This window comes from Mastigoproctus giganteus, chromosome 6 (assembly GCF_048544385.1).
Source record: "Mastigoproctus giganteus isolate SK-2022 chromosome 6, ASM4854438v1, whole genome shotgun sequence".
NCBI lineage: Eukaryota > Metazoa > Arthropoda > Arachnida > Uropygi > Thelyphonidae > Mastigoproctus > Mastigoproctus giganteus.
The window spans coordinates 84846159-84869166 of NC_143580.1; the positions used below are offsets into that span (position 1 = coordinate 84846159).

General features: G+C 37.6%; 1 protein-coding gene across 5 annotated transcripts in view; it reads left to right on the forward strand.

Moving 5' to 3' along the window:
• The window catches only part of mRNA-cap (RNA guanylyltransferase and 5'-phosphatase mRNA capping enzyme), a 548400-nt gene that overhangs the window by 414287 nt on the left and 111105 nt on the right, over positions 1–23008 (forward strand). For all 5 annotated transcript variants that reach the window (XM_090376079.1, XM_090376080.1, XM_090376082.1 and 2 more), the window contains one exon: positions 16244–16344. In XM_090376079.1, coding sequence (XP_090232205.1) covers positions 16244–16344 — 101 coding nt within the window. The remainder of the gene's footprint in view (positions 1–16243; positions 16345–23008) is intronic.

Here is a 23008-nt window from a genome sequence, read left to right on the forward strand (position 1 = left end):
ACACTTCTTTATTAGACCGGGGTTCGAGCCAGTGACCACCAAATGCAGAGGATGCAGAAAGGTCAGGGAATGACCACCGCATATCCCCAGAGCAATATGGCCTTAGTTGCTAATGCTCCTAAATGCCAAATAACAACAATCTCAAGCCAAGAATAACATACCTTCTTTCGGTAAAAAGCTCTTCTTTTCTCTTAAATTCTACTATATTCCTGCAGCTCATGAACTTAATGTTTTTCCCATGGCATATGCTTTCTTCTTGCCCTCTAGATCATGCATTTTTCCTATGCTCACAGTGGTTAGTTTGCATTGCTACATGTGCAGCCTACAGCCTCCAAGGTAACCCACATGACATCCGTTTCCAAATGCTTGTGGGATAGTGAATTGGTGCTGCCTCTTTTAAGAAGAAATGCTTTAAGCCAAATCCCCACTGACCTTTAACTGTCACCTCTATACTTAGGCCCATGTAACGTTTGTCTTTCAAAAAAAAAAAAAAAAAATTCCAAATTCTTGGAATTCCCCCTCCCCTCCTGTAACAATTTTTGCCCTCTCAGACTCATTATTCCTCTCCTCTCCAACCTCGTTGCATGTGTTGAACATGTAAGCAGATTCAGTGACTTAGCATTGGCATATGATGCAAGAAAGCAAGCTTATACAACATCAGCAAATAAAAGAAAGAAAGAAACCTTCACATTTCACCCATCCATACGTTCCATACGTTTGTCCACTTCTTCCTTGAATTTATTCAAGCAATCAACTACTTGTAGGCTAAAGGCAGATTTCCGCACATCTATTCTACAACTGTCTTTCCTCAGTTTAAGTTTATGCCCCATCAGCTGCTCAAACCATCAAGCCCTTATACACCACGATCAGATCACCTTGATCAGATACCCAGTCTCCAGATGCTGCAATTTGCAGAACTTAAGCCTTTCTTCATAAGAACACCCCTTTGTTCCCCTCACTAGTCTTGTTACCTTTCTCTGTACACATTCTAGCAACTCTACATCCTTCCTAAAATGAGGCCTCCAGACTTGTATGGCCTGGCAACTGTCTTATACAAGGGGATAATCACCTCTTTATCCATACTAGCAAAATTCTTGTACATCCTTACCAAGATCCCATTATCTGCTCTGGCAGCTTGTCTACACTGCTCAGAAAACTTCATATCGGACTGCACGATTACCCCCAGGTCTTTTTTCATTCTTCACTACCCTGAGTGTACAAGCACACAGTTGGTGCATTTCTCTGGGGTTACTGCTACCCTTATGTAGTACTTTGCATTTGTAAATGTTAGACTTTAGTTGCCACATCTCAGCACATCTGCTCTAGATCCTGTTGCAGTAAAGTACTGTTATTAACAACCCTGTCAACCTTCATGTCACCTACAAACTTGGACATTAAGCGTGATATACCTTCATCAATATCATTGATAAATACAGAAAACAACAATGAGTCAAACACCGATCCCTGGGGGACTCCACTAATAACATCAGTCCACAAAGAGCAGTGTCCATTGATTACCACTCGGTCTTTTCCTTTATCCATAGTAGCATTCCTTTATCCTTGATGCCATACTGTTCCAGTTTGTACATTAATCTTCCATGTAATATCCACTAATGATATTAAGAGTAGGAGACCGATGGAATTAATTAGCAAGTACAGGTCACTGTTGGAAAAAAGCCGTGAATTAGGGTTGAATTTGAAAGTGTGTGCAATTCTGCCCAGACACGATAGGAGGGAGTATATGATGAGAGCCTTGTCGATCAATTCGGCCCTGGAGGGATTGTGCAAGGCTCAAGGGGTATAATTTTTTTCAGCCTGGACTGTACTTGTTAACAGGAGAGATTGCTTCTACAGGGATGGGATACACTTAAATAGAAAGGGTGCAAGAATTTTTGCTGATGCTGTCGAGGCAGTGTTAGGTGGGTCGGAAAACTGCTAGTTGGGGGGGATACAAGGACTAATAGATTAACAGTAGCCACTGGCAGAGGTGGAAGTGATTCTTGCACTGCTTCTATTGAAATGAGCAGAAGCCTGAAAAACAAGATGCAGGATATTTCAGAGACTGCTGGGAGTCATTGCGGTACAAGTAAACACATGGGTTGTGTTAGGGTAGCTTAGAATAGAAACAGGTGCATGTATACCTGCGTGTACACCAATGCTAGGAGTTTGGTAAATAAATTTGATGAATTTGAGGTATTGCTCAAAACATCAAAGGCAGATATTGTTGGGATATCAGAGACGTGGTGTCACACAGATATAAGTAATGCGGAACTGGAATTTGGGGAATACAATGTGTATAGAAAGGAAAGACAGGACAGGAGGGGAGGAAGGGTTATGCTATTAATTAAGAAACACATAAGGTCCAAGGAAGTGAAGCCAGTCGACATCGATGGACAGGGCAGTGTCGAGTCAGTTTGGTGTGACATAAGCATAGGGAAATCTAAATTGAGAGTAGGAGTGTGCTATAGGCCTAATGACTCTGATGAGTATAATAAGATATTGTACAGGGAAATAGTGGGCCAGTAAATCAGCGAGTCTTATAATGGGGGATTTTAATTTCCCAGATAGTGACTGGAATTTGTGGGTTGGTCACTCGCACACTAGCAAGGCTTTTGTGGATTTATTGGATGATTGTTTTCTACATCAGCATGTTTGGGAGGCAACTAGAAAGAGTAATACTCTTGATTTGATTATCAGTAGTGATTCTTCATGCATTAAGAATCTGCAGTTAAATCAACCACTAGGTGGCAGTGATCACAGTGTGCTGAAGTGAGATTTACTCAAAGAGGTAACTACCATTAGGGGTAAAGGGAAGGGTTATTGCTTTCGTAAAGGCGACTACGATGGACTGAGACAGTATTTAAATTCTATACAGTGGGACCAACTGATGATGTTACCAACAGCAAATTCAAAATGGGAAGCATTCAAAGAACTTGGAAGCTACTAGGCTTTATATACCAACTAAGAAATATTGTTCAAGGTTTAGGCCTAAGTAGATGTCAGATGAACTAATGAGACATATGGCAGAGAAGAAAAATGCATGGGATACATACAAATTAATTAGTGACACAGAAGACTATGATAGATACAAGTTGATCTGTAACCAAGTTACAAAGGAGGTTAGGCAGGTGAGGGCAGATTACGAGAAATCTTTGGCAAGGGATGCAAAGAAAAACAGAAAAGAGTTCTTTACATATTTAAATTCGAGAAGGGAAGGGATGAATCAGATTGGTCCACTGGATATTGATGGTTCAACGGTTGAGGATCCTGCTCAGGTGGCTAACGATCTAAACAAGTATTTTGCATCTACATTCACGCATGAGGAGTTATTCAGGAAGGAGAATGATGTAGGTAAAGTAAACATTGGCAGTGAGCTGGATGATTTTGTAATAACTGAGAGGAAAGTGGAGGAGAGATTGTTGAGGATAAACATAAAAAAGGCACCTGGGGTGGATGGGATCTATCCAGTTATATTAAAGGAGGCAGCAAAGGAAGTAAGCAAACCCTTAGCCATAATTATGAGAGCTTCCTTGGACTCAGGGGAGGTACCCATAGACTGGAAATGTGCAAATGTGACCAATTCACAAAGGAGGATCAAAGGCCGACACAAGTAATTATAGACCTGTGAGCTTAACTTCTGTTCCAGGAAAATTAATGGAGGCACTGGTTAAAGAAGCACTGCAGGATCATCTAGACAAGAATTCAGTTATAGCTCAGACGCAGCACGGTTTTGTTAAGGGCAGGTCTTTCCTGACCAATTTGATTGGATACTATGATGTAGTCACAAAAGAACTGGATGCAGGGAATAACTTTGATGTTATATATTTGGATCTTAGAAAGGCTTTTGATACTGTTGCACAAATTGAAGCAGTGTGGCATTGGAGGCAAATTGCTGCTATGGATAAGGGGATGGTTGAGTGGCAGAAGACAGAGAGTGGTAATCAATGGACACTGCTCAACATGGACTAATGTTATTAGTGGAGTTCCTCAGGGTTCAGTGTTGGGTCCGTTGTTGTTTTCGGTGTTTATGAATGATATTGATGATGGGATATCAAGTTTAATGTCCAAGTTTGCAGATGATACAAAGGTTGGCAGGGTTGTTAAGGACACTACTGCGCTATGCTGCTGCAACAGGATGTGGAAAGGTTGAACAGATGGGTTGAGAGGTGGCAAATGAAGTTTTACATTGACAAATGTAAAGTACTACATATGGGAAACAGTAACCCCAGAGCAACGTATCAACTCTGCGGTACTACACTGACAGTGGTGGAGAATGAAAAGGACCTGGGGGTAATTGTGCAGGCAGATATGAAGTTCTCTGAGCAGTGCAGACGAGCTGCAAGAGTAGCTCATGGTGTCTTGTCAATGATATACAGGAATTTTTCTAGCAGGGATAAGGAGGTGATTATTCCCTTGTATAAGGCAATGGTTAGGCCACTTCTTGAGTACTGTATACAGGTCTGGAGGCCTCATTTCAAGAAGGATGTAGAGCTGCTGGAACGGGTACAGGGAAGGGCAACAAGATTAGTGAATGGAACAAAGGGTTGCTCTTACGAAGAAAGGCTTAAGTTTTGCAAATTACAGAGTCTGGAGACTAGGCACCGGCGAGGTGATCTGATAGAGGTGTATAAGGCTTTGAATGGTTTGAGCATGCTCAATGCCAATGGGATTCTTCATCTTGCTCAGAATAATCACCTGAGAGGGCATAAATTCAAATTGAGGAAGGGCGGATGTCGGATAGATGTGCGGAAATTTGCCTTTGGCCAGCGGGTGGTTGGTTGGTGGAACCGACTTCCATCACTTGTTGTTGAAGTTAGCATTAGCATTAGTAGAGGCATTTGATGCAAGAAAGCAAGCTTATGCAGCATCAGCCAAAAAAAAAACCACTTCCACTTCACCCCTCTGTTCGTTCAAAATACCTGTCCAGCTGAGCCTTAAACTTATTTAGGCTATCAACCTCCACCACAAGGGATGGAAGTCTGTTCCACCAACCAACCACCCGCTGGCTAAAGGCAAATTTCCGCACATCTATCCTACATCTGTCTTTCCTCAATTTGAATTTATGCCCTCTCAGGTGATTTTTCTGAGCTAGAGGAAGAATCCCATCAGCATTGAGCATGCTTAAACCATTCAAGGCTTTATACACCTATCAGATCACCTCGCTGGTGCCTAGTCTCCAGACACTGTAATTTGCAAAACTTAAGCCTTTCTTCCTAAGAGCACCCCTTTGTTCCATTCACTAATCTTGTTGCCCTTCTCTGTACTCGTTCCAGCAGCTCTACATCCTTCTTGAAATGAGGCCTCCAGACCTGTATACAGTACTCTAGGTGTGGCCTCACCATTGCCTTATACAATGGAATAATCACCTCCTTATCCCTGCTGGAAAAATTCCTGTATATCATTGACAATACTCCATGAGCTACTCTTGCAGCTCGTCTGCACTGCTCAGAGAACTTCATATCTGCCTGCACAACCACCCCCAAGTCCCTTTCATTCTCTACCACTGTCAGTGTAGTACCACAGAGTTGATACGTTGCTCTGGGGTTGCTGTTTCCCATGTGTAGTACTTTACATTTGTCAATGTTAAACTTCATTTGCCACCTCTCAGCCCATCTGCTCAACCTTTCCAGATCCTGTTGCAGCAGCATAGTGTCAGTAGTGTCCTTGACAACCCTGCCAACCTTTGTATCGTCTGCAAACTTGGACATTAAGCTTGATATACCATCATCAATATCATTTATAAATACAGAAAACAATAATGGACCCAACACTGAGCCCTGAGGGACTCCACTAATAACATTAGTCCACGATGAGCAGTGTCCATTGATTACCACTCTGTCTTCTCCCCCTCAACCACCCCTTTATCCATAGCAGCAATTTGCCTCCAATGTCACACTGCTCCAATTTGTGTAGCAGTCTTCCATGTGCAACAGTATCAAAAGCCTTTCTAAGATCCAAGTATATAATATCAAAGTTATTCCCTGCATCCAGTTCTTTTGTGACTGCATCATAGTATCCAATCAAGTTGGTCAGGCAAGACTTCCCCTTAACAAAACCATGCTGTGTCTGAGCTATAACTGAAGTCTTGTCTAAATGATCCTGCAGTGCTTCTTTAACCAGTGCCTCCATTAATCTTCCTGGAACAGAAGTTAAGCTCACAGGTCTATAATTACTTGTGTCAGCCTTTGATCCTCCTTTGTGAATTGGGGTCACATTTGCACATTTCCAGTCTATGGGTACCTCCCCTGAGTCCAAGGAAGCTCTCATAATTATGGCTAAGGGTTTGCTTACTTCCTTTGCTGCCTCCTTTAATATAACTGGATAGATCCCATCCACCCCGGGTGCCTTTCTTGTGTTTATCTTCAACAGTTTCTCCTCCACTTTACTCCCAGTTATTTCAAGATTCTGTAGCTTACTTCTAGAGTTGAATACACCTCTGGCATTCCCCTTGCTGAATAACTCCTCACGTGTGAATGTCGATGCAAATTATTCATTTAGTTTGTTAGCTACCTGAGCAGGATCATCAACAGTTGACCCATCAATATCAAGTGGACCAATCTGATTCATCCCCTTCCTTCTAGAATTTACATAAGTAAAGAACTCTTTGCTGTTTTTCTTTGCATCCCTTGCCAAGGATTTCTCGTAATCTGCCTTCGCCTGCCTAACCTCCTTTGTAACTTGGTTGCATATCAACTTGTATCTATCATAGGCTTCTGTGTCATGTGTTAATTTGTAAGTATCCCATGCATTTTTCTTCTCTGCCATATGCCTCATTAGTTCATCTGACATCCATTTTGGCCTAAACCTTGAACAATATTTCTTAGTTGGTATGTAAAGCCTAGTAGCTTCCAAGATAAGTTCTTTGAATGCTTCCCATTTTGAATTTGCTGTTGGTAACATCATCAGTTGGTCCTACTGTATAGAATTTAAATACTGTCTCAGTCCATCGTAGTCGCCTTTACGGAAGCAATAACCCTTCCCTTTACCCCTAATGGTAGTTACCTCTTTGAGTAAATCCCACTTCAGCACACTGATAACTGCCACCTAGTGGTTCATTTATCTGCAGATTCTTAATGCATGAAGAATCACTGCTGATAATCAAATCAAGAGTATTACTCCCTCTAGTTGCCTCCCGAACATGCTGATGTAGAAAACAATCATCCAATAAATCCACAAAAGCCCTGCTAGTGCATGAGTAACCAGCCCCCAAATTCCAGTCAATATCTGGGAAATTAAAATCTCCCATTATAAGACTCTCTGATTTACTGGCCCACTCTATTTCCCTGTACAATTCCTTATTATACTCATCAGAGTCATTAGGCCTATAGCACACTCCTACTCTCAATTTTGATCTCCCAATGCTTATGTCACACCAAACTGACTCGACACTGCCCTGTCCATCGATGTCGACTGGCTTCACTTCCTTGGTTTTTATGTGTTTCTTAACTAATAGCATAACCCCTCCCCCCTTCCTATCCTGTCTATCCTTTCTGTAGACGTTGTACTCCCCAAATTGCAGTTCTGCATCCCTTATATCTGTGTGACACCACGTCTCTGATATCCCAACAATATCTGCCTTTGATGTTTTGAGCAATACCTCAAATTCATCAAATTTATTTACTAAACTCCTAGCATTGGTGTACACACAAGTATACCTGCACCTGTTTCTATTCTTAGCTACCCTAACACAACCCATGTGTTTACTTGTACCGCAATGGCTCCCAGCAGTCTCTGAAATACCATGCACCTTGTTTTTCAGGCTTCTGCTCATTCTAATAGAAGCAGTGCAAGAATCTCTCTCACCTCTGCCAGTGGCTACTGTCAATCTATTGGTCTTTGTCTCCCCCCAAGCTAGCAGTTTTCCGACCCACCTAACACTGCCTCGATAGCATCAGCAAATATTCTCGCACCCTTTCTATTTAAGTGTATCCCATACCTGTAGAAGCAATCTCTCCTGTTAACAAGTACAGTCCAGGCTGAAAAAAATTCTACCCCTAAGTTGATAGCCTAAACAAATTTAAGGCTCAACTGGACAGGTATTTCGAACGAACGGAGGCGTGAAATGGGAGTGGGTTTTTTTTTTTTTTTTTGGCTGATGCTGAATAAGCTTGCTTTCTTGCATCATATGCCTCTGCTAATGCTAATGCGCAATAGTATCAAAAGCTTTCATAAAATCAAAATTATTTTTTGCATCCAGTTCCTTTGTAATCATATCATAGTATCAAATCAAATTAGTCAGACAAGACTTCCCCTTAACAAACCCATGCTGTGTCCGAATTATTACCGCAGTCTTGTGTATATTATCCTGCGATGCTTCTTTAACCAGTGACTCCATTATTTTCCCTGTAAAAAGTTAAACTAACAGGTCTATAATTATTTGCATCACCCTTTGAACCCTCTTTGTGAATTGGGGATACATTTGCACATCTCCAGTCCATGGGGACCTCTCCTGAATCTAAGGATGCTCTCATAATTATGTCTAAGGGTTTGCTTACTTCCCTCATTGCCTCCTTTAATATAACTGAATAGGTGTCAAAAGCTTTCCTAAAATCCAAGTATATGATATCAAAATTTACTTTATACACCTCAATCAGATCACCTTGAAGGTGATCTGATTGAGGTGTATAAAGCCTTGAATGGTTTGAGCATGCTGAATGCTGATGGGATTCTTCCTCTTGCTCAGAATAATCACCTGAGAGCAGAAATTCAAATTGAGGAAAGACCTTCAGTTGTAGGATAGATGTGCGGAAGTTTGACTTTAGCCAGTGGGTAGTTGATTGGTGGAACAGACTTCCATCTTTTGTTGCAGAAGTTGATAACCTAAATAAATTTAAGGCTGAGCTAAATAAATTTAAGGCTGGAACGAACGGAGGGGTGAAATAAATCTATGCGTTTTTTTTTTTTTTTTTTTTTTTTGGATGATGCTGCATAAGCTTGCTTTCTTGCATCATATGCCTCTGCTAATGCGAAAAATAATTTTTTCATCCAGTTCCTTTGTGATCCAATCCAGGCACCTTTCTTATGTTTAACTTCTACAATTTGTTCTCCACTTGCTCTCAGTTATTACAAAATCATTTAACTCCCTGTTAGAGTTTAATATGCTTCTGTTCTCCACTTTTGTATAGAGTTCTCATGTGTGAATGTAAATGCAAAATACTCATTTAGTTTGTCAGCTATCTGAGCAGGATCATCAGCAGTCAAATCATCAGTATCAAGTGGGCCAATCTGATGCATCCTTTTCCAAAGATTTCTCGTAATCTGCCTTGTCGTAATGTAAATGCAAAATATTCATTTAATTTGTCAGCTATCTGAGCAGGATCATCAGCAGTCAAACCATCAATATCATGTGGACCAATCTGATGCATCCTTTTCCAAAGATTTCTCGTAATCTGCCTTCTCTTGCCTAACCTCCAGACTTGATTACAGACTAGCTTATATCTACCATATGCTTCTGTGTCACCTGATAATTTATATGTATGCCATGCATTTTTCTTCTCTGTGACAAGTCTCATTATTTCATATGACATCCATTTGGGCCTAAACCTTAAACAGTATTTCTTAATTGATCTGAAAAGACTAGTGGCATCCAAGCTTAATTCCTTGAATGCTTCCCATTTAGAATTTATTGGTAATATCATCAGTTGGTCCCACTTTATAAAATTTTTAAAAATATGAGTCCACTGTAGTCACCTTTACGAAACCAAAAAGTCTTCCTTTGTCCCTAATGGTAGTTACATCTTTAAGTAAATTCCACATCTGTACACTGTTATCATAGCCACGTAGTGGTTCCTTTATCTGAAAATTTTTAATGCATGAATAATCACTGGTCATAATCATATCAGATCAATAAATTGTATCAAAGATCTGTTCTCCATCTTCTAAATTTACAGATTCTATCTCCTCCTTTCTCCCACATTCACTGTGGAAACAAAATTGTTATATCATAACTAATCTTCTAGAAACTACTTTCTTACATCTGATGCTATTTAACTATAAGGGTCAAGTTGAGGTGGTTTATCCTGTTCATTTGATGCTGTTTATGCATCAGTTCTGTACCCATTGAAAAAAATTAATGATGTACATGGTAATTTGCACTTTTTCATATAGGAATCCTTCCTCCATAGAACCCTTCTGTTACAGTTCACTGATTCCTTTCTAATTCCAGGAGATCTCTCTCTCTCTCTCTCTCTCTCTCTCTCTGTCTCTCTCTGTCTTCCCCCCCCACCTCTTCTGCTTATGCAGTTGCCCCTTATCACTTATCCTGATAAAATTTAAAATGTGGACTATATCTATATACCTCAGGAAACACAGCAAAACAACTCAATTATTAATAATGCTGTTACTATGGTTACTAATTATTTTAGGATTTTTGGCCTTCATACTAATCCTGATAAGAGTGCCAGTTCTCCAAGAAAATCTTACCTGTTAATCTTACCCTTCTAATTGTATCTCAGCAGGTTCAGTCATTTCTCTGTTATAAAGAACTTAGGGTGCTCTTCAATACATAATTTATTTTTCATTCTCACATCAACTTTCTTGGCTCTCTCTTTGTAAGATGTGGCTATTGCAAAAACTCAATTTCTTCAGCCCAGTTAACATTTTTCACTATATAAATACATATCTTATATGCTGAAATCTGATCAGCTGCAGCACCCTTCCACATTGTCTCCTCCCTGTGGAATATGGGCTAACCTAAAAACTGGCTGCAAACAGATCATCTCCAACACTACAATTGCAGAAAACTTAAAGTGGGTTTCCCCTCAAAAAATTGCTCCACGTAAAATCTTTTCAAGCAAATTCCAAAATCTTCTGAAATCATGGCAAGCCTTTTCTATTTGGGATATGGTTGGCTGGCACATTTCCCCAAAGAAGTACTAGACAGAAGACATTGTTACTTCCTCTCTGTTGAATCAAATCTTTCTCTTGTGATAGGTTCTTTCCTTATTCAGTAGCTCAATATAGATATATTATTCTCCGTAGGCCATCAACACTGCAAGGAAGCTGTTGATGCCATCCTATTTTCTGACCTATAGGGCTCCTTGTGTGTGTGTGGGACAGACTTTTTATTATTATTACATTTGATTGATTCTTGATGTAAATAAGACTCATTTTGTTATTATTTTTATATCTTTGTGATCTGTTGTAAACCCTTCTTCCCTTTGTTGTATCACATATATTGTCTCCACTTGGTTATGTATTTGCCTGCAACAGATAAACAGGTACTTCTTTAATTATATTTATTTAAAAGACCAGAAGTAGAAGGTGAAGTTAAAAGTTTCCTATTTCAGATTATGTTGAAAAAGATGTGTATATGTGTATAGCACATTAGTTCTTGATAACATCTTAAATGGGATATTGAAATCTCTGTCCATCTATAATCATTGAAATGGTTAAAATAAGACATGATCTGAAATTCAAACAGACTTTCCTTCCTGGCACAAACTAACAGAGATGTGATCTCTGTTAGTTTGTGCCAGACTAACAGAGATATGATCTTCAAATGGTAGCTGAAACTGTCATGAAATGACCCAGAAAAAATCTCTGAAGCTGACAGAATATGAAGAGCTCTATAAAAAATTGTCTTACGTGGGACAGAGATCAACATCGTCTCAGCACGCACAATCCCTCAGTGAGCCCGTTGGGAGATAGTGGCTGGGAAAACTGCATCATGCAGCCATCCACAAGGTACTAATCATTCCGATTAATGCCAAATACCGTCTAGCTTGATGTACAGGTTGCCGTTCTTTGTTTGCCATCTTTGTTTGTTTGTGGGAAGCCGTGCTTTGGCTTTCACAGTACATGGTCTACCAGTCTGGTAGTCATGCCTGGCATGGAGAAAGCTACCTGTAAGACTGTATTATCCCAACAATGAAGTTTGGAGAGGCAGCATGATGATCTGAGGCTGTTTTTCATGATTTCCTGGGACCATTTCTAATCAACAATGCACTAGTTTGTATGTGTAGTAATTTTTCTGTAGTCTGAGGCTTTTAGGCCTAAATTTTTATTGAGTTTTAAACTACCGTATACCATTTGGCATCTCTCATATTGTGGATTTAATTTCACAACTGGGTTGTCAGTCATTATATCAGTGGGTACCTACCCACCCACCCATCAATGAAGGACAAAATAGCCCTGAAATGGCCATGTGGGTTGTGGTATTCACTGAGAAAAAGTAGCAGTAGTCTTCTCTATTGGAGAAGTGTTACTTATTCGAAGTATAACAAACAGGCAACTCATTGTGAAAGCATTCACAATATGAAATGTAAATAAAACGATGCCATGTAATCAACTTTGGTTGACTTATGATGTACAGACTTGATGCATTGCACTAACTTTTATGTCTGTATAGAGAACATAAAACAATAGAGTTTTATTAAGGGTTCTATAAAGTTATTTTAGTAATTTATTGATAAAAAGATAACATTTTTACTTTCACTTCTATTAATCACAGAAAAAAAAATTGAATTAATTTAGAAAAAATCAAATGTGCCTGAAATGTAATGCACTGTACATTAATGTGTTATTTATATGATTTTAGCATGTGTGGTATTCCTTGAAACTTCTTACATTCTGTAATCCTGGTTTTCAGGAGCATATTTCACAACACCAAAATGTTTCTTTTCTTCCACTTCTATCGCTACACAGTCATTTTATCATAAAATGAGGACAGACATCTACTAGCTGAACAAGCAACTTCTTTTGGAAGTGCTTGTGATGAAATTTTGTTTTGAAGTGTACCTGCCACCTTTGTCAGGATGACACTGTTCACAATCAAGATTTCTGAAATCCCAAAAAACAACTTCCACCATTTCAATGATATTTGACTGAATGAATAACTAGAAAGTAATAGTCAATGTACAGTACAATGCACCCATATTTCTTGTGTATTCCCAAATATGGTGCACATTTTGGAAAAAAAAAGCAAGCATGTTTAGTTCTTTAATCTTTTCTCTATCCTCTTTTTTAAAATAAATAATTGAGCTTTTTATTTTTCTTTGTGGTCTTCATCTGATATAATCCATTTATGTTTGTCATTCCTTTTGGAAGTATACTAATTAAAGTCAGCCAGTGAATAAAGGAAACCCACTTTCCCCCTAATACTGTTTTTGGATAAGATGAACCATGATCCTTTGGCTGGAAGTCAAGCCTGGCCTTATAAAACATATTAGGCTTCCCAAAATATGACAGGCATCCTTTCCAGTCATGCGTAATAAATAGACAAAGGCCTGCTTTGTTGGCTTTTCATGGTTATAACTTTTGAATGAATTTCTACCCTTAAAACCAACAGTATTTGGTTTTAAGGGTAGAAAATATAAATTATTTATCTTTACTAGTTTATTACCACTCACAAAAATCAGCATGGATGGACTCTGCATTTTTCAAAGAATGTTTTTTTTTTTTTTTTTTTTTTCAGGAATTTGTACCTTTTCTAAAGAAACATTTGAAAATAAACTTACCTGAATAGGCTATTCTCTTTCTGATTAACACTCCTCATCCCAGTTGTGAAGAACTCAAAGAAAAGGACATAAAGGCCATATTTTTATCACCAAATGTGAAATTCATGGTCAAGCCAATGGATCAAGGTGAATTGTAGTGTCTAAAGAAACAACATTTTGGAAAAAAGATAGAAGACACAACTATAGTCTTACAGAATTGTTAAAATTTGTTAACATCAAGATGTATTTACAATATAGCACGAAGTTCTGCTGAACATTTACTAAATCTTGGAGAAATCTTTGGCCCTAATTTGGCAATACTAACAAAAGTCCTGAGTTGCAAGACGATAATGATGAACTTAGTTTATTAATTGATTTAAGACAAACTAAAGGTTCCTAGATTTACAGCAAGAAGATATATACAACAATGGATTCAACAATTTTTTTTCAAACAAATTTTATTTTATTTATTTATTTTTTTTTTTTTAATTATATATATGGTTTTATATATATGTATATATAAAAGAAGTAGAGAACCATGCTGCAAAACTGCATTTCATCATCTAAACAGATGAAAATCACTGATTTTATGTAAATGGATACACATGTATACGTTCTAAGTGAAAATAAAATTCTTAAGGTATGTGGGTATACATTATGATTCCCTGCTTTTACTGACTTAGTTTTACCAAACAAGTACTAATCCCAGTCACACTGGATAAGTGGCAAATGAACCCATAAACAACATCTTTCCTCTCCCCTTCCCACATCACCTGTCAGTTCCCTCTAATAATGTTTTTTTCTAGTTCTTAAATCTATTCAAACTACCCACTGGTGTAAGCTTCTTTCACTTATTGCTTTTGAGTACCAATAACTGTTTGATACGGCACCTGGAGTGCTTCAGGTAAAATCATTTGTAATCGTTATTGATTTTATGTACTTTCATAGTCTTGTTTAATATTTATAAATTTATTATAACTATATTGTTATTGTGTGTGGGTGTGAGGTCAATATTTTGTGACCTCACACCAAAATAAAAAAAGTAAACAAAAAATAACTGACTGCACCAATATCTCCTTTAACTGTGACCAATTTAACCAAAACTTTTGCCATGGGGTTCCCTAATTAATTCCCTATTACAGGTTCTGGTTTTCAAATTTCACTTTCCCAAATAATATACTGTAGTTTTATGTGTGAACTGCTGTATTCAAATTTAATTGAGACAAAGTGCTTTTTCCAAAAAAAAAATACATATATTTTTCTCAAATTATTCCCCTTGAATATAGTTTCCTTCAAAGACAGTTACATATCATCTGAATTAGTATGTCACTGTTTCATGCAAACAAGGAAAGTGACACAGCTAAGAGTGACATATATGCAAGCTCATTTCTTTTCTGTTTTTCTATATTGTGTTTAAGAATGGATGGTGGGTTAAAAATTAGGTTTCAGACTAGAGGTTGGGCATAATTGAAATAATCAATTATGTGATCATTTGCTTACAAAATCTAAAACAGCAAGAGTTAAAAAAAAAAAAAAAAAAAAAAAAATGGATTTCAGCTGATATTATTAAAACCAAAGCTGGAGCAGTGCAACGTCTTATGCCTCTCAGCCAATCTATCTTTTTGCCCATATATGTATATACACACGGACAGATTGGCTCTGTGGCATAAAACATTGCAGGATTTTAGTAAATATTTTGATTGTGAACTTATGCCTAACTCTTGTTCAGATTAGCACCAATAGTAGCATCTGAAACAGAAGGTGTACAAATGAATCTTATTTTCTGATCATTATTCAGAACAGTAACTATATTCAATACAAGAGAACTAAGGCGTTATTGCTGCATGCTCTGTAAAGCTTACATCTGTGTTATCATGTTCTCATTCCCAAAGTTTTGGGCCCTTTTTTTGCTCTCTAACCTTCCTCAATTGTTTTTTTACAGTCCACTGTTTAGTTATGGTGCCATCAACATTTGAGTCACTGCAGTAAGTGCAACTTATGGAAGTGAGCACCCTGAAATTTAATTTGTTCAACTTCTGTAGCTTTTCTTAAAGCATCATCAACATTTGTGATATTTATCTTAAATACAAACATTCTCGGTGCTTTATAAGTAAGAAAAGTAAAATGTATCTCTCTCTCAATGTCTGTGTTGCAAACATTCGCAAAAAACAAATTGACTCTTTTTAAAAATTGAGACATAAATCTCCTTTTATCATACTCTAAGGAGAGATGAACCTATTACAAATAAGCGAGCCTTTTCCTGAAGCCTAAGATGTACTACTGCAAAGGTGTTTTTTGAACCTTCCCTTTACTTTATCTTTCTATTTCCAATAAAAATACACAGTAATTGGGATTATCTCCAGAATTTAAATATAACCTTTGTGAGTCTGGCATATTTGCATTTACACCAGAATCAATAAATAATCAATTCTGAACATTAATTAAGTGTAAAAAATAGTTAAAATCAAATAATTCTACATAATGTGCATAAATCAGTAGTGCATATATTTCAAAAATGGTTTTGCCACAAGGCTTAAAAGAGAATGAAAACCATTTCACACTTTGGTTTTGCTATTACATTGTTTAAACTTTGGATTCTTATTTTTGTGCAGTTTTGACTGAATTAAGTCTGGATGATTTTGGTCATTTAGAATTTTTTTTTTTTTTAATGGTGTCCCCAGTCACAAAAGATTAATGGATCTCTAGTAATGAGTGAATAAAGAAATGGGAAGAGAGAACTTACTGAATATTAGGCTAAGCATTATTTTATTTTATTTATTTTTTTTTTTTATATATATATATAATAGCCTTATACATATGGAAGCAGTCCTTGTGTATTGAAGTGGAAACCACCAAGTCTGAATTCTGTTGACTTCAAATTAGTTATAAAAAGGTTTACTGGAGAAGGGTAAGACTTCATTTATAAAATCTATTAGCAAATTTAAAAAACAAATAAAAATTAGTAGAATTATTGTGATATAACATTGTATTCTTCATTGTGTTATTTTTTATTTTTTTAAATAATGTGGACATGACAGGATAAAACTGAAATAAACATTGACTATGTAAAGTAAAACTGTTTGCTTTATACTTCAGGCTCATCTAAGTACAAAAATAAAAGAAATGTCTCTAGTTGTCCTGCAAATCTTCTTCTTTCTGATGTAGGACAAGTTTTAAATCACAAGTGGAATATGATTATTTGGATTGCATGCTGATTTGTGGTTGAATATAGTTTTTCATTGGCCAGAAACAGTGGAGATTGGATCATGGACACAAACTGAAAGTGAATGTTAGTCTCAAAGAGGATTGCAAGATTGATGAACAAGATATGAGATTATTTGAAGTCATACTTCTAATGTTAATATCTGCTAGATATTAATATCAGAAGTATGGCACCAGATAATCCATAAATTAACTGAAACTAATATGATATAACATGAGCTCGGAAGCAATGATCTCTTATTGTGGAGCCCTGATTTATGATCTCTGGTGTTGTTAAAAGAAGAGATGGTTCTGATTCTCATTCTTATGGAAACATTTTCTGTTTCCAACACAGACTAGTTGGTATATTTCAGAGATTGTGAGTTAGTGCTGAGGTTAGTTTCATGTCTGGTTTGTTATACAGAAAAACACAGGAAATTAATATTTATATGCCCTGTCCCTGATCTGTAACCTTTAAAACATGTTTAAGAACTTTATTTTTAAATAAATAAGTTGAACACATTCACTGCCTTTATGCACATAAGCATAAAACTGCACTAGGAGCAATGTGCTGCAACATATATCTCAGTTCAAAATGCATTCAAGTGCTGTGCTGTAATGCATATGAGCAGTCATTCTTAAGCAGTCAACCAGTGAGTGCAGTAAACCTAAAGGCAGATGAAATTAACAACTAGTCAGTATTAGCACACTGATTGAATGCTTTGCAGTAGTGCTTGGCTTTTGTTTATGGACTTGGCACACATTTTTATTTGTTCTTTGCTTGTGTTGATGTTAGTTTATGTACTTGAAAAACTTTTTATAAAATTTTAAGCTGTGTTCTTATTTACAGCTCGGCACAAAAATAAGTGTTTGCTTTCAACAATGAATTCCAAACTTTTAATTTTCAACACTTATGTAAGAATTTTCAGAATGCTGGGAATATCAGATTGTTGATTTTTTTTCAATATTCCAAAAATTATGGAACATTGAACAGTTCTCTCACATTTAGGTGGCAGTGATCGTGTCAGTCTGTAATAAGATGTTGAACATAGCCTGTTTTCAAGTTATTTGTCACTATACATTATTAGGATCAGTGTTAACTGAAGTTTCCTTAATAACTCAAATGTTCTGTAAACTTTATTCCCCCAAAATTTGTAGTCTAAAATAAATCCAACATTGAAGACAAAAACTTACTGCATTCCTTTTAACTTAAAATTAAGTAAAAGTATTTGTTTTTCTGATTTGCCTGTAGCCAATCATCAATGTTCCACTTATACTTACACAGGTCAAGATACCTCAGTTATCTTTTGTTTAAAAAGTTCGAGAAAGATGGAGAATTTGTTCCTACTCGTAGCATCAATCTTACTTTCTCTACACCAAACCTTACTTCATCAGTAAAAACCAGATACTTAAACTGCCTCATTCGTCCCTATACAGCCAACCGCATACGGTGCTACAAGTGTCAGAAGTTTGAGCATTCCCAAATTGTTTGCCGAGGAGGTTCATTTTGCTCAAACTGTAAATCAAAAAAATATATTCATATTGATTACAATGCTGAATCATCATGATGTCAAAGCTGTAGAGGCAACCATCTAGCTTTTTCTAAATCCTGCGATCAGAGAGAAAAATCCAGAAATTCAAAATAGAGAACAAAGTGTCATACCCAGGAGCAAGAAAACATCTGCTACAAAATATGCTGAAGCATCCCAAAGATACCGTACAGTTTCAACTCAAACAGATGCATCAATTTCCGAATGGGCTCAGTCACTGCTGTTGCCTGCATCACAATCAATGAACTGTAGATAGGGCAAACAATACTCCAATTTCAATACCACCTACTGGTCAATCAACTTCAATAACACCAGACAACATTTAAAATCCAAATTATGTTAGCGTAAAACCATATGATACCATTTTTTTTTTTATATATATATATAAAAGAAATAGAGAACCATTCTGCAAAACTGCATTTCATCATCTAAATAGTTAAGCACATTTATGTAAATGGATATACAGGGTTGTTAAATTAAGGTATCCCTATGTAGAGGGTTGTGGAGCGAGTTCCAAGGCTTGTACTGAAGAGAAATTTGGACAACAGGTACAATAAAGAATGTGCTTGCCATTTTTTAGAAAAAAAATTAGTTATAAAATTTGTCACTGGATGGCACTTAACTATTTTAGTTAAGATTATGAAATAACTTACGTTATTTGCATAATCGTAAGTTATTGCCACAGCGCCACTACTCAGCTCTACTGTACTGTGTAAAAGCAAAGCAGTCTCTTCAAAATCATACAGTAGATGTTTGCCTTCACTACAGCAGCAGCAGTGCCAACAGCATGCAGAAAAAGGCACTATTAGTGAAGCTGTACTATCAGAACAGCAACAATGCAGCTGCAGCTATCGGAGAATTCCGGCGTCAGAAGCACATGAAGCCCACGTGGACCTATGACTGTTTGTGCTGTCCACAAAATGATTGCGAAATTTGAAGTGACAGGACATCTTGGTGTTCAACCAGGTAGAGGTCGAAAATGAGTGGACTCCTCTCGTGTTGAAGGTGTGGCTGTGGTGTGGTAGCACAAGTGTGCAGCTGTTTCTCATGAAGTGGACATGCCGTATTCCACTCTAAGGCTAGTAATGCATCAGGTGTTGTGGCATTATCCTTACAAGGTGCACATGCTACAGAAGCTAAAGCATGGCGATGCAGATATTCATTTGACATATGCACTTCAGTTTCTGGCACGAATGAGAGTGAATATAACTTGGCCATGGAACATCCTTTGGAGTGATGAAGCCCACTTCTGCTTAAATGGACAAGTGAATATGCACAACTGTCTCATTTGGGCAATAGAAAATCCTCCCAGTTATCCAAGAGGTCCCGTTGCATTCTCCAAAAGTGACAGTGTTGTGTGGATTTACAGCCACATTCATGATTGGGCCATATTTTTTGAACAGGTAATACAGACTGGACCCAGCACCTGTTCCGTCACTGGACAGCGATATTATGAAATGTCAGAAAATTTCCCAATACCAGAGCTGCAACAGCGTGGGTGCCTTCGGGATACCCTATTCATGCAAGATGGTGCGCCACCCCACATCCACCATTGTGTCCAAAGATTGCTAAGGCAACTGAACGGGTCATCAGCCGTTGTTTCCAGACATCTTGGCCACCCCGATCACCGGACCTCACCCCATGCGACTTCTGGTTGTGAGATTTTTTGAAGAACCAGGTGTATCAGGAAGGATGTCAAACTCTGGCAGATCTGAAGGACAGTATTAGACGTCAGGTGCTGGCTATTCCAGTTGACATGTTACGTTCTGCTGTAGAAAATGCTGTTCTTCGAATGGAAACTGTTGTTGACCAAAATGGAGGACACATTGAACAATTGTAGCACTGTTCAAGTGATTTGTATTGCCACAGTGCCATATAGTGACAAATTTTGTAACTTAATTTTTCTTCCCCCAATAAATGGCGTGCGCATTCTTTGTTGTACCTGTTGTCCAAATTTCTCTTCAGTACGACCCTTAGAACTTGCTCCAGAGCCCTCTACATAGGGATACTTTAATTTTAACAACCCTGTACATGTATATGTTCTAAGTGAAAATAAAATTCTTAAGGTATGTAGGTATACATTATGATTCCCTGCTTTAACTTCTTAGTTTTCCCAAACAATTACTAATCCCAATCACACTGTATAAGTGGCAAATGATGCAAGGATGCATTGCAGAGAATAATTGTTATGATTAACCCATTCTAGACCTTCATGCGGAAGATGACCTGGACATACGTCCATTCTTCCCAAAAAAGGATAAAATAAAAATTGACCATTACAAGCAGAGCGCTTCTAAAAAACAGACAATTCTAAACCTAAATAATGAACAATATTGTTCAATGGAGGAACATAGATGGTATCATTCAGTCAGTATCTGCCTACAAGAGAAAAATCGAACACCTCAAGTATCTGCTCCAGTTAAATACTATATTCTGTTTCAGCAAGACAGATCCCTTGCAAATATTGCTCACAGAGGAGTAGCCATACTCATGGACTCAAAAGTTTCATGTTAGAGGTTTGGGGAGTGAATAGCTCACCAACCCTCCTTAAAAACTGTCACTGCACGTATAATTAGCATTAGTAGAGGCATATAATACAAGAAAGCAAGCTTATACAGTATCAGCCACAAAAAAGTACCTTCCCATTTCACCCATCCATTCACTCCAAATGTTTGTCTAGTTCTGCCTTGAATTTATTTAAGCTGTCAACTTCCACAATGACAGATGGAAGTTTGTTTTCCAGAAATCAACCACCCACTGGCTAAAGGCAAATTTCTGCACATCTATGATTGTTGCCATTGTTTTAATGCTTATTTCAATATATCTTCCACCTAATCATCCATATATGATTCGTGAACTGGAAAACCTTGTTTTGCAATTATCGTCCTCAGTATGCTTATTAGGAGACTTGAGTGGTCATCATCCATCAAGGGGTTCTCCTGTCTTGGATGGAGAGAACTCAGTGAAATGCTACTAGATAGACAGAATCTAACACTACTGAATACTGGCTTACACACATATCCATTTTTCTACTGGGTCAACCTCTGCAATAGATCTCTCAATCTGCTCTCCTATCCTCTTCTCAAATATTGAGTGGGAGGTGCATGACAATCCTCTTAATAGTGATCACTAAATGCTGATATGCAAAATTCAAACCACATATTCCAAAATAAGAGAAACACAAAGGAAATGGAAATTTTCCAAAGCAGACTGGACAAAATATAATAACCATGTCTCTTTTGATGATCACATAGTTTTCTCCTGTTGAACTGTCACCAAGCATATCACAATGCAGATACTATCAACTGTAAAGGCTACCATCCTGCAGTCTCAGTTAAGAAACTGTAGACATACCAATCAGTGGTGGAACGAAGATTGTAACAAGGTGAAAAGAGAAAAAAAATGCAGCATGGAACTTATTCCACAAATACCCCACCATTACCAACCTTATAAATTATAAGAGACTTAGAGCCAAAGCACATTACACCCAGCGAAAAGCTAAAAAGGGCTCGTCAATAAAATTCACTTCATTAATCAACAAAGATACTGATGCCAGAATAGTTTGAAAAAAATGAGACACCTAAATAGTAAATACTTTATGTTACCTTCACCTGTTCTTAGTTGGAATTGGAAGGAGATCTCGACTCATGTAAAGATTGCAAATACATTAGGAACTGTGTTCTCTGAATTTTCTGCCTCAGTTGCATACAGGGTGTGTCAAAAGTGATGGTAAATAATTTAAAGGTGAAAAGTACAAACTAAAATAAGCAAAAAAGTCCTAGTGAACATTGGGCCTCAAATGAAGATAATGCACATTTTTCTGTTAAGATATGCCACTGACTGTGGGAGCACTAGTTTAGCAAAAAGGTGTGAATCCTTTGCTAAGGGTGGTTTTATTACACATAAGATAATGCATTTTTAATATTTGGTTTCAACACCACAGGATTTTACAGATGTTACATGTTACAGGATGTTCTTTCTAACACCCTTTCCTCAAGATCAGGTGTTATGCTTCTGGACCTACTTGCTCATACTCCATGTGCAGAGCGCCCATGTTCTCTAAGGTGTTGATGTACCCTGATGAATGTGCGCCTGATGGGCTGCCTTCGGCAGAGAAATGCTTCTTGGTACAAACGTGCAGCCTTGAGTGCACTGCCGTTGGCTTTACCATACATGAAGTGCATGTCTGCATACTCTTCATTGCTGTAACCTCTTTTCATATTGACTATCCTTTGACAACTACTACTATGCCTGCTACGTCTCAGAGCATTGAGAGAGGGGAAACGGAAAGAATGAGTCTAACCTAAATAAGTCAGTGGTGGATCCCAACTAGAAATGTGCAATATCTCAAAAATGATTCACTTAAGAACCCATGTTTACTAGGCTTTTTTGTATATTCTAGTCTGTACAGTTCACCTTTAAATTATTGACCATCACTTTTGAAACACCATGTATAAGCCATCATTCCAAAAACTTAAATCCGAAGCTGAGAAATCCAAACTAAGCTTCGGTGCTGCCTGTTCTTTATCCTATAACCAACTACTCACAATATCTGAACTGAAACAATCTATTTATACCTCTAGAAACAATGCTGGCCGTGATGGAATTGACTATGTAATGCTTAAACATCTAGAACAGAAATCTTTATCTTCACTACTGAACTTTATATACTCACGACAATGAGATCTTTTATGAACATACATTCCGCAGTTTCTGGAAATGTTCCTATGTAATAGCTATCCCTAAACCAGTAAAAGATCATTCAATTCCTAACAACCAGAAACCAATTTCTCCAACCAGCTGCTTGAGTAAAACTCTGGA